The sequence below is a fragment of the Melanerpes formicivorus genome, unplaced genomic scaffold (assembly GCF_026170545.1).
Source record: "Melanerpes formicivorus ecotype bairdi unplaced genomic scaffold, bMelFor1.0.p_v2 SCAF_72, whole genome shotgun sequence".
Taxonomy (NCBI): domain Eukaryota; kingdom Metazoa; phylum Chordata; class Aves; order Piciformes; family Picidae; genus Melanerpes; species Melanerpes formicivorus.
In genome coordinates this window covers 2,326,583-2,345,081 of record NW_027142424.1, presented here as the reverse complement: position 1 = coordinate 2,345,081, position 18,499 = coordinate 2,326,583, and the positions used below count along the sequence as shown (strand labels likewise).

At 39.1% G+C, this 18,499-nt stretch overlaps 1 protein-coding gene across 6 annotated transcripts in view; it reads right to left on the bottom strand.

The window, feature by feature from the left end:
- The window catches only part of CLIP1 (CAP-Gly domain containing linker protein 1), a 70,249-nt gene that overhangs the window by 36,176 nt on the left and 15,574 nt on the right, over window positions 1–18,499 (bottom strand). For all 6 annotated transcript variants that reach the window (XM_068163435.1, XM_068163436.1, XM_068163437.1 and 3 more), the window contains exons 4-7: window positions 6,633–6,757; window positions 5,357–5,573; window positions 2,073–2,270; window positions 1,607–1,710 (exon numbers count right to left, since the gene is read on the bottom strand). In XM_068163435.1, coding sequence (XP_068019536.1) covers window positions 1,607–1,710; window positions 2,073–2,270; window positions 5,357–5,573; window positions 6,633–6,757 — 644 coding nt within the window. The remainder of the gene's footprint in view (window positions 1–1,606; window positions 1,711–2,072; window positions 2,271–5,356; window positions 5,574–6,632; window positions 6,758–18,499) is intronic.

Genomic DNA, 18,499 nt, shown 5'->3' with positions numbered 1-18,499 from the left:
AACAAGAACATTGACTTGCCTTCCCCATACAGGAGCTCATTCTAAGAATGAGAAGATAGAAGTGAAAAGCTAATATCTGACTTAAAATTTGCAAGAAGTTTTCTTCCCTCCTCTGACTCTGGTATACAAAATGAACAAGGGGACACATCTCCTCTTTCCTTTGGTCTTTTCAACACTAAGTTGTTGCAAAGAAAGAGACAAGCCTGTCTTCTTTCCTTTGAATTATACAGGTGGCTGGTGTCTGCAGCTTGGCTGATAGATGTAGAAATGATAGCATCAAAGGAAGTTAACAAGTGATGGATGTCTAAAATATAAAAGGATGGTTAAGAACTTATTACTGGAAGTGGATCTCATCAGTGTGCTTTGTGAAACAGGATTAAAAATTATTTGACTTCAAGTCAGAGCTGAGACTGACTGGAATACATATTACAGAGAACTTTTAAAATAAATAAGCCTGGAGTGGTTAGGAGGAAGGAGGAGTATTAGCCAGGCTGCAGGATGTCAACTCCAGTGATCGGGTAGCAGCACTGCCAGGCTGCCTAGCAACACACTGAAGGTGAGCTCAAGGCCATGGAGGATTGCGGTAAAACAGCCCCCCACTGACCTGGCACTCAGTGAAAGTAGGTCCACAGCCTGGCTACCAGAGGAGCTGCAGAGCTGTTGTTTTTTGTTTTGTTTTGTTTTAATTTATTTTAAACCCCACTACACAATTTTGTAGAGAATATACAAGTAATTCCTGACCTAACTCTACTGTTAGAGTGGGTCCCATAAAAAGGCAGCATGAAAACTGGAGAGGAATTCTCAGGGTTTACTCTTGCATTTTCTCATCTGTGATTTCTTGTTTTAGGCAGGCCTTTCAGAGAGGTTTACATCTGATTGATTTCAGGGGTGTAGCCTACAAGGCAGACTCACAATAGGTTTCTAAACAGACTGACTTTTCAAGAGCATTCTGAATTCTATCAGATTATTTCCTTTACTAACCCTGTCCCAACAATTTATTAGATTATTTCTTCTTCTAATCTCACTTCACCTACTTGATAATTCCTTTCTTCAAGAGTTTATAGAAGGCAATTATAAAAGGGCATTAAAATTAAGGGCTTTGATGATTTCCTGTGAGACAGAGCTAACCTAGAAGCATGACTAGCAGTAATAAATTATTCACAATAGAATTAAACTGTAAATTCCTAATCCAGCACTGCCAGGAGATGAGATTATAAAAATGTTCATTTTCAGGTAGAAACTGTTTCAGGAAGATCAGCCAAGAGCTATTAACTTCATGAAGCAAGAGCTATTAACTTCATGAGGAGGAACAAAATCCTTCCTAACAGAAATTAATAATAAAAAGGAATGAGTTGTATGAAATTCAGCTAAGAACAGCAATTACATCATCTCAAAAATCCATTTCCTTTGCCTTTCTCTCCCCAAATGTGAGGAATTTTCTTCCTTAGAATGAATTTTAACAAACTGCAATATAATTTTGTACAATAATTATCCATATCTGCATTATTTGAGATTTATTTCATATTTCAAGGTCCCCACAGCATTTGCTTCTAACACAAAGTTGATCTTTAACCAAGTTGTACTAAACCAGACAACTTTCATTTACCTTTTCTCTTCCTCAAGCTGATTGAGAAGCTCCACTTTCTCCCTGTCGGCAGCCTCCACCATAGCTCGTAGCTGGTCCATTTTTGCTTCCATCTCCAGTACATGCTAGTCAGCAGGAAGAGTAAGGAACAAAAAGGCAGATATTTTTTCCAAGTTATGAATCTATACCTCAGTAATCACCATTTGGTACAGTGATGGGCCAAAGCACTGGAATGTTATCACATTCAAATATGCAGTTGATAATAAAACCATCACTTATTGAGATGTGTAGAGAAGTTCAAATGAAACAGAATTGCTGTCTCATCAAAACAAAGATCCCATGAGAATGATGTCAAAAGGAATGGAGCACTTCAGTTTTGTAACACCACTTCTTAGCCCCAGACATTTTTCAATAGGAAACCCCAATTTTGGAAATTAAGTCAATTGTCTTAAAGCCTCTATTTTAAGAGCAACAGTATCACTCTTACCCGATCATGTCCATCGCGAACCAGTGCTAATTCCTGTTCTATCTCCCCTACGTGACTGGTTGCTTTTGCAACTTCTGCCCTCTCCAGGTCCCTTTCTGCCAGCAGCTGCTCAATGTGTTGCTGTTTCTCCTTCAGTGCCTCCTGCAGAGCTGTGGTACCAGAAATTTTTCTTGCATACCGGGAGGATGTTTCTGTCAACTTCACAAAGTAAATGCATTAATAACCATTCTGTACTAAATGAAAACAAGGGATATCTCCAGGCTCTACAAACATTGGGTTAGTAAAGCAAATGCTTTCTGTGACCTACTGTACCTTCTCCTTTGACATTTAAATTACTTCATCTTTATTCTAGAATTAAACAACAGGCCTTGGACTAGCAATCAGCAGGTAGTGTGTAGGAGACAGAAGGGTTGCAGTGAAAACACAAAGTCTCAGTGGAAGGTGTGCTCAGCACTCACACAAAGGCTAGCTCATTATGTTTCTACGCAGGTTTTTTTTATGCATTAGAAAAGGCAGCCTTTAAAGCATGTTAAAAATATTGTGCTTCTTAATTACCAAGTCATCATCTTGGGTCACCAGCATTTTCAAATGCTCCTTCCAAAGCTTTTGGAACTTCCACTAGAATTTGGCACCTTTACAATGGCAATAGAGCATCCAGAATAAAAAGTATTTACCTTGACTTAAAGAGCTAAAACCTTGTGAAAAACAATTGGTATCTGATTAAAACATGTTTATATCACTTGAAATAAAATTACTTCTGGGAAAAAAAGCAACCTGAAAGATTAAACTTACAAGAGTATTGGTAAAAATTAACCAGTCTGGAGAACTGAAGCTAAAATGATCCTTAGGATTTTCCTTGACCTTGCATGATCTGTGCTCCTCTGAATGAAAGCAGGGGCACTGAAAATTCAATGTGGCCCTACCTTCTACTTCTTCAGCAGTTTCTGAGCTAAAAGGGAATGTAAACAAACTGAAATTATGTAGTAAAAGTGAGCAAGAGTTGCAAAACTGAACCAAAAAAATCCATTTTATAAGGACTTGGAGCTTGACAGCTCAGAAATTTGTTTAAGTATTAAATAAGAATTTCAGTTAAAGCCTCATTTAAACCAAAACCCAACACTATGGCTTGCTCTTCTGTTATGTTAACCTTTAGCTATGTCTACCATTATTGCCCAAGAACAGAAGCATTTCTGTTCCCTGATCTTTTCAGAGATTAAAATGTTGAAGTATAGTTGCCACTTACACCTTTGAAGGCTGGCATTGGGCAACATCCCCAACAGAAAGCGTAACATGGACATATCCTCCTGTCATCACAAACAAACACTTCCCCTTCTGTTACTACTACACAGCTTCTTCACCTTGCCTACTCCCAGCCTTGAATGATCCATCTACAATCCACTGCAAATGTTGTACCAAGTGACTGCAACGGTGCAAAGCAGAATAAACCATCTTTCACTTTGATCCTTAGTTGTTTCAGACCCTCTCAGTTTCTAGAAGGTATCTCATTCCAGAATGCATTGCTTTTAACAAATAAAGCTCTTTGAATTAAACTTGTCTTAATTCCCAATTCCAAAATAAACCTGAAAGATTTCAGAGAAGCACCAACTTCCTTCAGACTTGGCAATAAATACAAATTGCATCAGACAGCCCTCTTAAATCATTACATCACCTACTTTGACAGTTGCTTTTTTTACACAGGAAGAAGAAAACATCAAGACCCTGAATAACTGAGGAGGCTATGTAGGAGCCCAGCAATTTCAGATAAGTTAGCATTTTCCTAGAAATTGGAGCAAGAAAAGTCTGCCATGGCAAAACTGATTTCAGTAAATCCTGTTTCTTCAGCAGCTTAAAGAAAAAAACCTTCAGAAATATTTTGACAGTACCTTTAACTTGGATGGTAACCTGAGAGAAAGGGTTTGGAAGAAAGCTGGAATTTTAATTCCAGAAACAATGGATTACAGAAGCTTTGTATTTTATGGCCCAAAACATACAGAAGCCCCGTGGAAGAGCACATATATTGTAGACATTTATAACGTACTCTCTTGCTGCATAGAGCATCAGAGCATTCAGAATAAAACATAGAGGTCCATAAAGTGCTTCATCCTTAGCCCATGAAGTCTGCCCTGAACCTAAAGCAGAACCTGAACCTGTTAGTGCACCGATTTCAGACTAGAGGGCACTCTAGAGCTAGAAGTGCAACTTCCAGAAGGGATTAAGGAGTAAAGTCCCACTGTTTGTGCCAAATAAAAATCCCCTATGCTTTTTGTGACAAGGTATTAACCCGGTTGCCCTGACCAACTGTTGACCTCTGTTCACTTGTAATCTACTTCAATTTGAAAGGCTACAGTAAGTCACCTCTTGTTCTGCACCTGTTGGTCAGTAGGACAGTGTGCCAGCTGACCAGCTCCAGATCAGTGGGAGTGATATCTTTCTAATGAGATATATTTATGTAGTTTGCTTTTAAAAATAAATAAATAAATAAATCTAGGGTGACTGTGGGAAAAAATCAGTTATTTTTGTGCTTTTAATTGCCTGGAATAAGAGACTCTAAAATTCAGCTTTCCCAGAAGATTATTTCCGGTTTGCTGCTGCAACCCAAGATTAGGACATTTATGTAACAGAGCAACTTTAAAAGAATTCAGAGTAAGTGCATTAGGTGGAATTAGTGCTGTGTTAGAATTCACCTGAGCCACTGTACTTTGCAACATTTAGCCTTTATGAATTCATAGGATTAAAACCAAATCTAAAAGAAAAGAAAGAGGCTTCTTGTCAGCAAAGACTTGACAATTTCTACTTCTTCATTTCTCAGCTGACTCATCTCTAAGAGTAAAAGAAAGCTTTTAAGCTTTTTACATTTTAGACAATTTGAAGCTTCCTGCTTAATAAAAAGTCTATGGAAGCTTTAGCACATAGCAGAACCTGAACCACAAACCCTGGATGACAGAGGTAGTGCCAGAAAAATGAACAAAATGAAGATTCCAGGCAGAGAACATTGATGCCTTTTCAGTTTGTTGGCATCACAAGCCCCTTTCTTACTGCAATAACTCAGTTAGCCTATATTAACTGTGTAAGCTTAAATACTCAAAGATTCAGCTACTCTTCAGGGCTAGCTAAGATTTCCTTCCTTCATGCATGCTTTAGGTGAAAAAGAGAGCACAATTAAATGTGTGTCGTGCTCTGCCCAGTATCTGTTCTATTCTCAATTTATGCAAGTAGACCACAGGCAAGTGCCACGTGGACTCCCATTTGGGAAGGTAAAGCATGCAATAGAAAAAGAAGCTTACTAGTCCTGTACGGCTTGGCTTGCTGCTTACTGAAGATGCCACAGAACTGAGAGAGCTCAGAGAAGATGCACTTGGGCTCCGTTTGAGGGCCGTGGGAGTGGCGATCACTTTGCGCACAGTTGTCTTTGCCTTTGCTGGGGTGGTTGAGGGGAATCCAATCTTCGTGACCTTGTGCACCGGGGCAAACAAACCATATTTGGGCTGACACTGAAAATACCTTTAAAAGAACAAAGCAGACAGATGAGGGTGCTAAATCAACTTCGGCCTTCTCAGCTACAGCCTCCTGCTTCAAAAAGAATAGTAATTTCAGACTATTGATTTAGAAAAGGGGAGGGTAACAGCTGGTGTCAATCTAGCCTGCATTTATGGTTTTTTAAACACTAGATTTGGAAAGGAGACTTTGAGAGGCTGGAACAGCAGGATTACATCAGACTTCAGAAATTCAAACTCTTAAGCTACAGCCCTGTTCCCTAAATATTCCATTCAGATCCAAAAGCTAACATGCACAGCTTTCCTCTTCAGTACATTCCTCTGAGCTGCCAACAACAAATGTGACAGCAGAGAAGAAAAAGAAAACCAAGATTTTAATTAAATCTAGCTGGGTTATATTTTAGTCTACACTCACCTATATATGTATGCATGTTGATGGTACAGAAGACACATCTTTGCTTCTATATAGGCAGAAGCCACTTAAAATTTTAAGTTAAGGTGGCACAATCTTTGAAAACTTCTTTTTCATGAGTTAAAGGACTGTTTCTTACACTAAATGAAAAAGAATGATAAATAGTGATGTGAACTGATAGTTTCTAAGTGTGACTTACTGGACGAAACAGCTATACTACTCCAAATCTTTACAATGAGGCAACTATTGTTTTAGGAGCTTTCTGTTCTGTGATGCAGGAAGATTTCCCTAAATTTCTGCTATCTGTTACTAGATATCCAGAGATAGTTTCTCAACTGAGCATTCATTTCAAGCTGAGAAACCAAGCAAACATTCAAAATCAGGAAATTGTGTTTTCCATTATCAGTCTATGAATAAAACTCACATGGGAGTAGAAGAGATCAACGAATCCCATTAATGTGTGGCTGATGTAGACTATCAGAGATGTGTAGGTGTCATAAAATTCAAATCAGTGTCTGATGATCCCCCACCAGCAGCCAGTCAGGCTTACAGAGTAACTACTTCTCTTGATTTAATAGCTTACATGAGACTTTACAAGAAGAAAACAATGTAGAGATACAAAATCTTTAAGGTGGCTACTAATGATAAACCAACCTTGTTCCAGCCACAGCTCCATCATTCTTTCCTAGTGGTTCATCCAGTTCTACTCCACACCATTCTCCTTTAGCAAAGTCAGTTTCTCCCAAGAAACGCACAACTCCAGCTTTTGTTCCACCAACCTGAAGCAGGAAGACATAAAACTGCATTTAATACATTTACAAGTGAAAAAGACAAGTAGAGCATAAAAACCTTTCACTATAATCGTGTTCACAAATCACATTAGCGATGGGACCAGTTCTAATTTCAAGCTGCACTGTCTTTTCCCTATGAGTTTGTTTCAGTATGCTGAACAGATCTTCACAGGCAAATTGTTTATAGACACACACACACACACAAAAACCAAACAAAACAAAACCAGCCATCCAAAACCAAACCCAAAATCACTTCCCTTGCATTTAGTTCTGCCCAATTTGTTATTCAGGAAGTCTGTCATGACTGAAGGCCACAACTGTAATAGCTGACTTGATATGGCTAGATCAAAAATACATTTAACAAGTCTTAGTACAACCAGTGCACCATCTGCAATAGATTTGTACTAAGGTGCCACACAAATTTCTACCACCAAACAAAGATATCCAAGAACTGCTTATTTCTCCTGCTAATACTGTCAGTAAAGGAAAAGAAATTACATGAGAAAAAAGTCTTTCATGTTTTCTCTATGGAATACTCCAAATAAACTGCATAGTACAGCCCTCTTGCACTTAAAAAAGCTGACATAAATCATGATGCACAGCACTCTGTGAAACTGTAGATGCAAAGAGCTATTGGAATTCTTGAGGAGGGGAGAATCATCCTCTTCATCTTTTGAAACCAACCCAAAACTCACTACTAAATGTCAGGCTAGTTGTTTTCAAATTCATAGTATTAAGTATTTACAGCCATTCCAATGCTTGCAAGGTTTGCAAGATACAGCAGGGGAGGGAAAAATTAAATTAAGTGAAGAAGCCAAATGTGCTCAGTGTGGCTGACACTTGCCAGGAAGGGCCACAAGCCAGAACTGCAGGACTCTTGCAGGTCAGCATGACAATATGTTGTGCCCTATTTGTGTGAAAATCTGTTCAGCCTGCATTGACATTATGAAAATAATGAAATGTTAACTGAAAACCTCTTCAAAAGATTCACCAAATTCAACACAGACACATTCTGGGCCATTGGAGTTTGTTTCCACCTTTTTCCAACACACATTACAGAAGGAGGAATATTTTGGAGCCTTGGCAGAGAGCTTGGCTGTAACCTCCTAACACAAATACTGAAATTTCCTTTTTATGTACTAAATGAGGATTTAACTTAATTTTCACACTGATGTTCTATTTCTCAAGGGGAACTTCCCAAGATAACTGGAGAACAAGCTGTTTCTTGTGATGTAAATGTAGGTCCATGCTCACAGCTCACTAGATAATTTATACTAATACCTTTGGGAAGTATTCACACAAGAGGTTAACTGTGGGGAATCTAGGAGGAGAGGACATTATCTTGCATGAAAGCACCAAGCCTCCACAAAGTACTGAGTTAATGCACAGTAGATGCCACACACGTTGGTGCTCTAGCTTCTGGCTCATCAACTTCCCAGAGCCGACAGCTCTGACAGCAATGCAGGGCTTAACCTGATGACTAAGAAAAACCTTAATCCACACAAACCTTAGAAAAGCAGGGAAGAATAATTAACTCTTTTTGATACTGCTAAAATGAGAATGCTAACAGAGACTTTCCATCCATATTTAAGATGGCAGTCCTCTGTCATTAGAGGCAGCCTAGAAACAACATTTAATCTGCAGATCACCTCCATATCTTGCTTTAAAGGGCACTGTAGCAAATTGTTACTCTTCATGGAATAAAAATACACAAAGTTTACAGTTATCATGACTCAGCCTAATATAGTAACTAGTAGAACGTTTGGTATTTGGTGTTCTTGGCAGAGAGCAGATAAACTTCCCCTCTTAGAAGACAAGCAGGAGTACTGTCTTGGAAAAAAAGCCTTGCAACCAGCCCCAACAGCCACGTGGAATTCAGACCTCTGTGGCACTGTGGTGAAGAGGGAATATATTTGTTAAAAGTACTTCCTGGAAAGAACAATCCCTTAAGCTGACACACAGTGTTCACCCTCTGACATAGCCTGCTTTTTCAAGAGGATAAATACTGTTAACCAAAGTACAAATGGAAAAAGAAAATGTAACAGAGCAGTGTGAGAGGAAAACATGCACAGAACTGTGCCATCAGGCCCTGCTGTCTCCTTCAAGTTCTTCTCCTTATTCCTTTTCTATCCAGTTTGGAGGGGGGTTGGTTTTGTTGGTTTTGTTTTTTTTCTTTTAAAGATAAATTTTGAAGCCATCTTCAGGTGAAAAAGACTGATTAGTTCTGTGTGCAGTTTCCCTGCTCATTTTTGTACTGTTGTTTGCCTGAATACACAGAGTTAAATCAAAAGAGGCTGTAAAGCATCCATTAAAGAAATTAGACAGGAAAGCCAGAACAATGGGCTAGATAAGGAGCATCCCTTCAAAGACAATAGTCAGGTTTGCATAGAAGGATTTCTCAGCTCCTTTCACAGAACTGTTTAGCCAGGCCAAGGAATTTTATGGCAGTTTTGTGGAGTGGTGGGTTGTTTTCTGGTGATGTTTTTGTTGCTTTGGATTTTTTGCGTGGTGGTTGGGTTTTTGTTTGTTTTGTCCATAAATAATGACCAAAGCACACACACAAAACCTTTCCATCAGAAGGTTAAGTCAGAGAAGAGCTATATGCAGCATAGTAGTGGAAAAAGATAACTACATGCAAGGACTCTTAGAGACAGGAAAAACTGTTGCAATCTGTTCCCTCCAACTCAAACTGAATAAACCTCTAGAAAAGTAATGCTGTATCTAGAAAATGCAAATTTAACTTGGGTGCAGAACAGTCGTTCCTTTTTGATTCATATATTTGCCTTCTCATCTTTCATATCTAGGTAAAATATACTATGTTATTTACTGCATACAAATCACAAACTGGGAGACACAATGCAGCAGCAAAGCTCTGGCAATGGCCAGTGCCCATTGGACCTGCTACAGCAATGGCAGCGGACATGCCTGGGACTGAAACCCAAGGCAGGTGGGAGTCAGCAAATGGAGGAATTAATATCCCAAGAACATATGGGGATGCACAACATGAGATCCCCAGGAGAAACAGCACTATGACTAGTCTTGTAACCATGGCACCAGGGTTATTTTAAAACAAGATACAAGGAAGAGTGCCAACATTTTTTTGTGGGTTTTTTTTTCCCTTTCCAATCCTAATCAAGCCTCTTTGAATTTCCAGCTACTACATTTCTGCTTTCTGCAAATATTGAAATGTGTATCCTCACCAACAGCAGGAATCAGAGTAGGCTGTGGTAGTGAAATGTAGCACTGATGGAGGTCAACATACACAGATTCATTCACTTCTATGCAAAAGTCTTGAGTTTCACAGGCAGCCTAAATCTACTGAAGCCTTAAAGTCATTCATGGACATTACCTCAAATAACATATTTATTTCCAGCTGCAATGAAGTACCCTGTGTGTGACAACACACCTACCTTGAGAGCATTTAAGAAAATAATCACTTATTGCCTTGGCTGTGCAACATGAGGTGCTACATACTATATAGTGTGGGAAAGGCTTTTCAATGCATAGAAGCTGCTGCATATATACAGACTTACACTTAGGTCTCTAGAGGGGAAGAAAGGTTAAAACAGTATTACAGTAAATTGTATACACCAATATAAAAATAGACAGGTACTTTAGCATTTGTTTTTGAATTAAAATTTTAGTAAGTAAAAAAATAATTGTACTCAAAGAATTATAGCCAAAAAGTTATAAAAACAACCCCAAACCAAAGAAACCATTGCATGTGCCAGCAGATCCACTTCCTGGCAATGCATAGAGGACTCAAAAACCAAATCCCAGTTTCTGAAAGAAACAGGAAAAAAAGTTAACTTAAACTTTCTAGAAGTTATGTGGAAAAATGGGGCATCACTATCACAGACTGTTTTCCATGACCTTCATTCATGCTAAGGCAGCTCACTAAATAATAGAGCAGAGAAAAGAACTGCCAGACCTTTTTTAAGTCAGTTACCAGACTCAATGCAGACAAGTCATAAAATATAAAGCAATAACATGCTGGAGAATCTAGGTTAGGCTACAGGTCATCGTGGGGTGAGGAAATCTGCTTGGAATTCACTTCTGTCATGTCAAACACATGGGAAAAGTGATTAAATTCCATGTACCAAATGATAACTAAGCTTACATTAATGTGCTGCAATGCAAAGTGAAGTAGCAAAATGGGTTTGTAAACCTGAAGCAGGTAAAGTCTTCCTGATGAGAGCACATCAGGATGAGGACATCAAACTGAGAACCTTTGTAAAGCCACATTTCGAATGATAAGCAGAAGCAAGAAACAAACAAACCAGTGTAATCCAGGAAAAGGAGAACACAAGAGATGGTCTTTAAAATGAGGCTATTTTAACAGCATTCAGTGAAAACCCAGATCTCTCTGAAAAGAGGATAGCCACTGTTTGAACCTTTGTCAGTGCAACAGTATCACTTACTGAGACTGGCCGAGTTAAAAGGTGAGTAACAATCGTTTAGTCCCTCCTTCTGCCTGAGCATTTAATTCATGGTCACTCCTGAAAAACATTGCTTGGGTATTTCTGTTTGTCACACAGACTCAGGTATTTTCCAGAACCATTCAAACCACAGCACCCACAAGATGCAACACTTGAAAATGCAAAAACCATCCAGAACAACCTGAGATCTACTGATCAGAATCTTCTCTTGCTTCTCAAAATGGAGAGCACTCTTTTGCAGCTGGCAAAAGCAATTGTATTTGCCTGATTTATTCACCCATTCAAGGCCAGAGGGAACCACCAGATCATCTCCTCTGGCTCTCCTCAGATAGGTCTTTACATTTCATCCAGTTACATCTGTAATTAACCCTGTAACTGTACTGAGCTAAGCTGTATGTGTTGATGTTTTTAAGAAAGAGGTGCTATCCACCAGAAAACATACTCCCACTGACAGCCTATTTTCATGGGTAATCACTCCATTGTTAGAAACATATTTAAATTTGAAATAAGACAAATTTGACTGTGGCTTCTAGCCACTGACTCTCATTATGGTTTTATGTGGAAGATTATAGAGCTCTTCACCAATTGGCATTCACCAGGCAGGAGCACATGTTTTAAGCAAATTTCACCCTTTGTAAATTTCACAGATTGAGTTCTTCAAATTTTTATTGCAAGATAATTTTCTTGCTTGAGTCATTTCACAGCTGTGTTCTGAACTCTCACCATCATTTCCAATAGGCTTTTCAAATAACTAGGGACATTAACTACAGAAAGTATTTGAATCCTGACCAAAAGTATGGGCAGCACTGCTTAGAGCACCATGTGTGCCATTGGTACTTCTGCCACATCAACCCATAAACTCCTCTTAGCTACCTTTAGCACTGGATCTTCTCCACTCACTACTCTCTCCAGCAGACAGCTGTCCACTGTTGTTATGCATGTTATGCTCTCATTCTTGGGCTTCTAAACTCTGCCACTGAATGCAAAATGCAGCCAACAGCTTGGTCTGCTGAGACCCTCTGGACTGCTCCATCATATTGTTATTTACCCCTCTGACAATCCAGAGATATTATGAGGAATGACTTACAATTACTTCCATAGCATGGATCAAAGGGCTGAATAGTATTAACAAGAGATTAGCTCAAAGAAAAACCACACTAATGACCATAGCCATGTTTTGAGTTTTCTTCATTAAATCATCCATAGTTTCAAAGAAGGAAGTAAAATGTGTTTGACAAAACTGCCATGCTTTAGTTTGTCAATATCTGGTTTTTCTGCCAGTATTTGCCTGCCTCTTTTATCCTGATACTAGACAGCCTAGCTTCAGCTTTTCCAGATTATCCTATTTCCTTTTAGAAATACCTGCATAACATCCAACACTTGATGAAGACATGACTAGAAGAGTGCTAGAGTATTTACTAAGCTTTAAATCTGCCTCTCCAATTCAGATTTTGCAAACCAGCAATTCTGTGAGGACAAGGACTAATGATGTCAGCTCACCTGGGGCACTGGGTATTATGGTCAAGTAACTTTGCTATCAAAAAATGCAAGAGCACCTACAGCCATTTCTGTTGAAGGGGACGGTATTTAGACAAGACTATGAGCATGTGGATTCTTTCATCTGCAAAAATCTGTGAAGGCCAGCTGTAGCTTTTCCAAAATCAGTGGTTACATTCTCTGCCTTCTATTGGGCTGTTTCCATTAAAGTTGCAAAAACTTATCTCTGAAACCTCTACATTTCTACCCAATTTAGCAAGAGCAACAGCAAGGCCCTAGAGGGCAAAAGAGCTAATGTGCAATCAGACATTCACACAGGCACAGTGCTATCATACAACCCTTCACTGCCAGAAGAAAACTGCTTAATAATTAAAAATTATGTGCTGCTGAGGTTTGAGTCATTCAACCAACTCAGTCAGTCACAAAGGAAGCAATACAAACCAAGAAATTTCTTACTATGAAAGCCACATGGGAACTGGCTACTACAAAAAAGGCAAAGGCAGGACTCAGATAAGTAAATAAATAAATTGTTCTTTGGCCCATCCTGTGTTGAAATGAGCAAGGACAACATGTTCCTGGATATCACTCCCCTTGGGGAGGCAGGCGGAGGGGGAAGGAGACAGAGAGTCCTCACAAACACAAATCTAAGAGTCTTGCACGAACAAACTATTAACAATGCATGTGGAGAAGTTACTTATTGCTGCTGTTGCAGGCCAGTAAGTCATGTGCAATTATAAATTAAATAAGAAGCTGCCAAACAGAATGATTCACAGTTAGACAAGACTCACTCCTTGCTATAATAAGATAAATTTAACATGTTACCTGTGAGCAGATAGGTCACAGTATGTCCTGGAAAATGCTTGAAAGTAAAAGAAAGCTGTGGTTGCACACAGAAATTACCCAGATAATGAATTACAAAGCCGTTGGTACTCTGTTCCTCAGCTACTTCCTCATGCATCTATTTCATGCTGCAACCACCACTCTGCAAACTAATCTACACCAAACGTCACAGTATCCAAAATACTGTGCCTAAATATACAGACATAAATATAACAACTACTTTCATCCTTGACTTAGCATGACAAAGCCATCAAAACACCTCACAATCAACTCAGCTTAAGGATAAATCAAAAGCATGACTGAGCAGTTAAAACGCTGTGGTACATTTGCAGCTACAATGAAGGAAGCTCAGGAGGGGACAGCCTGAGAAGAGCACACAAGGATTCAAGCTCTTCTTCCTTTTCTATCCTCCTATGCAATGTGGCAAGTTATTTCTGCCTTGCTTTAACTGTAACAATGCCAATGAATATTTGTTTTGCTAACATTTAAATGCTATTATGGACTTTTAAATAGACTACACCCAGAAGTGCATTTTCCATTCAACATGTTACAGAAACTGGAAATAGAAAACTTAAAAATACCACATGGACAATGCAAGATTATTTCTGAAAGGAGAAATTTGTCTCTACATGTGAAGTTTCTCTCCCTTTTCATTGCCTTTAAGAACCCTGGAATTCAATCAGCGACAGACTTAACGTCATGCTTACTTGAAGGTACGTTACATGGGTGGAAACAAATCTGACAATCATCTCCTATCAGTCTTTGCCTATTACATCACTAAAGAACTTAATAAAAAACAATGAAGCAAGAAATAATGGTGGGTAGTGTGAAACAGAGCGGAAGCAGCCATTAGATGTTACTCATGCAGGGAGAGTAACTTTGCAAAAAGGCCACAGCAGCATGTGCCTGTAAATCTAGTTTGCAACCTTTTGTGAACATATGGACAGCGGCCCAAGTTACGGCTTTACAGCTCAGCTCCAGAAGCATCAGATTTGGCAGACCATGATGGAGCTGTAACTGGTTAAATGAATGAAAGCACTTTAATCCCTTGAGAAGGCTAAGGCCCCTTAGGTTGATAAGATTTCTAGTTATTATTTATTTATTTTAAACACAGCATCTGGTCCCTTCAGGAAAACCCTACGATGTTCTCAAAGCTGCTTCAACTTTTTTGGTAGGTGCAATGGCTGTCACACGAAGCGGGCTTCTCCCTGTGTTTGTTACGGTAGTTTGTGGGCAGGGGGTGCTGTTTGTTTGTTTGTTTTTTACATCAACTTTGCACTGAGCTCTTATGAAATCACGAATGTTTGCAATAGTAGGGCAAAACAGGTTCTTTGGCTGCAGCTCAAAAACAACTCATAGGAAACAGAAACTGACTTAGCCTGAAAGTTATTTGTTTTCTCAATCTAGTTTAGTACCTAGTGACTTCCACCGGCACAAGAACAGATCACTTTTTGCATAGGAAGTTTTATATTCATATGAGGTTCAAAACCTGGAATTGTAGCCTAATTTTCATCAAGCAAATCAACTACCCTTCTGTAAAAGATCTTGCACTCAGTCATTAACCCAATGAAGGCTGGATGAGAGCAAGGAAAGAAGCGTGGATTTCCACAACAACATTTTCTGCTTCACAGAAATCCGCAAATATGAGATCAGGCTGCCCAGAGTTAACATTCTTTCTCTAACAGCTAAATCACATCCAGATTCCAGAACATACTTTAGATGTTAAGAATGGACATTATGGTTGGTACAGCTATGTGAAGCTCACCCTTACTTTGGTTTAGCTGTATTATTTTTCCCCTGGGAAAGTTATGCATCAATGCAACAAATGAAAAGCTGAATAAAGAATTGAGTTTGGAAACCACAATTCTTTTAAATATGGACTCTATCTCCCTACATTTTCAACACTCCTACATATTAACATGAAGTATTCCCAAAGACTTGTTAGTGAAAGGAAAATTACTGCTCAGCTTCAAGTCAACTAGACACACATGCTGAATATGGCTCAGAGGCTCAGATATAGTGGGATTTGAGTGAGGCAGACTTCTTATCAGAGATTTCCAAGGCAAGCAGAGGGCTTTGTGTGTTGCTTTACCCTAATGAGAAGGAGTAAACTGCAAAAAATCTAAAGGATCTCTCCTTTTGCACTGGAACATCCATTTGGGGGTATAATACTTCAGCTTCTGTATTCACTTCATTCAGCTTGATTTGTTTTCTCCCCTCCAGAATCTCAAGAAAGAGAGCTTCTAGGAAAACAGGACAATGTGAATTGCTCTGTAATTCTTTTATTTCCCTTTTGGACATTGGTGCCTCTTATGAGCTATTTTCTGATGCTTGCAACTGGGATTTAACAGCCTGGAATGCATCTTCTTCAAGTTGAGGGAAAAAAAAAAAAAAGAAGAAAAAGAAAGAAATCAAAAAATCTCAAACTGTTTTTCTGCAGGCATCCACAAGACAACTCAGCTAACTTATCATGGTCTGTCTGTTTGCATGTTAGTAAAGAGTTTTATTTATCTCTCTATATATTTATAATTTTTTTATATATATATGTATACATCTTTTGGAAAAATGGGCTTTCTGCCCTCTGAAAAAGCAAGCCTGCTTGTTTTTGCATCTTTTCATCTCCACATCTACTGCACTGTTCAGCACAACCTCACATGAGCTACTTGAAACAAGCCTGTACTTGAGAATATGCAGGCAATCACCTTTTTTCCCAGTGGAATTTGTCTCTGACAAGCATCTGAATGAGTCTTCCAAATGCTTGGTTTGTATTTGAACACTATCCTACTTAATTTTATTTGAATTAGGGAAAGATACTGTAGGGCACCTGTAGCATTCACATAAATAAGGGATATGTACATTAGAAGCTTCATTTCTTACTGAATCTGTATTTAAGACATCAGTTCTCCCACAGAACTTGTGGGGGAGGGATTCTACATATAGGACCATGTAGCGTTAAGTAACTCAAAGTGTATGAAGGAATTGTACAACAAGTAGGGATCTAAGGAATATGAAAATAAGGTTAGGATACTTTTTCTGTCCACACAAAACAGTAACAGACCATGCACTTCAGCTTTAAACATATCTTCAATATTTCTTTATCAGCATTTAGTCAAACTACCTCACCACCACTGGCTATGAACACCTGATGCAGTAATTTGCTGTAACAAAACGCACAAGCAACTGTGAAGAGTTTATGGCTTCTTTTCATGTAGGGGAGTACCACTAACAACTCATCAGGAACAGAAAAATACTTCCGCAAAGCTTAACTATTGGGAAATGTCATTTTGTCAACCCTCAAATGCTTTGAACCCAACATTTCAGGCTCAGCAAACCAGTGTCAAATTTTTCCATTACACAAATATAAAAGAGGGTGAGCTAAGATGTGAATTGGTAAATGCATTTCTCTGGCATTTGAGCAGTTGTCAGCATGGCCTTTTGCTTCTTGATAACCCAGACTGAGCAGAAAAAACTCAAACTGTCTGGTTTTGCCTTTTTTTTGTTGAAGGTACCACCCAAAATCAGCCAGGTGGCAACAAGAAAAAATAATATGATTGAACAGATCAATTCAAGGTAATTCCTATTAAGTACATTTAAAAATCGAAGTTAGAGGAAAAAAAAGTAACAGCCTGGAACACTGCAGTGGAACACTCCACACCCTAAGACCACACACCAAGACCAACAAAGCTGAGCCACATCTGAAGTCCATTCTGGAAAGTAATCTTAGCTGACGAGCTATGTCTTACCCATCTATGAAACTGCCCCTTAAGGACACACTTTTCCAGTTCAGTATTTTAATATGCCTCCCAAATGAGCTTTTGTCTATCAGAAGTTCATTGCTCTGCAGATCTGCAGGTCTATGCTGCTAGAGGCTTGCTGCTTTAAGATGTGATTCTCAGCAACTCTTTTCCCCATATAGCCCTAACCATCACAACTCTGCTGTTCCTAAGAACCCCCACAGATTATTCAATAGCAGTCAGTCCAAGCTGCAACAACTGATGAATGTGGGCAGCATTAAGTCACTGGAGTTGGAATGTATTTCAGGCCTATGACACTACATTTTCACTGAGAGGAGAAATTCTGTGCTGAGGTAGGACTTACAAATTCCATCAAACCTCTCACTGTCTTCCATAACACATTACTGAGAAATTATTGCTGTCAGCATAAAGAAAGAGTAAATGACATGGAACAGGCCAGTTGCATTTTTGCCCCTGATGGGAGATGCAATGGCTAGCCAAGCTACCCTAAGTGACAGGCAGGTCTTTTGCAACAACCAGTGCTAGCTGTAGGCTCCAAGGACAGTTTCCAGCAATTGGTAACGGTTCCATTCCACAGTCCATAGTGCTGGGCAAGAATTCAGCAGCAGAGAAGGAAAAAAGCAATAACAGATGAAAGGATAATTCAGGCAAGCTTCCTATTCTTTGCACTAACCTAGCAATTTAAGATATTTACATCTGAATTATCATCAGACATGTCATCAGCAGAGTTTGGGATCTACTACCAAAAATTAGCATAATACTCTAAAGGGTTAAAAACCAGCAGACAAGAATTTAACTTTCCTAATCCCCTGTGTACACTTTTCTACTGGCATATAAATGACACATATGCATTACTGACATGCTCTACTAGAAACTGCCCCAAAGCCTCAAACTACAATTTGATGATTCAATTGGAATCCTCCCTATTTCCCTACAGAGGAAGGAGGGAGGATGAAGTACTAAATTTAATCTCTCCTACACAAACAGAATTTGGGACCTTACTAGTATCAAGCTGTGGCAGGATATGCTGCTTCTGTTACTTGCACTAACAAGATACGGGAAAGCACAATGTCTTCAAAGGCATCACAGAATTTTCCCACAATGAGGAGAGAAGATCTCACAAAGATCCTTGAGAAAAAGGCAGGCAAGTGGTTAAAAACTTGATGCTGACTGGAAGATGACATGACTCCAGCCTGACA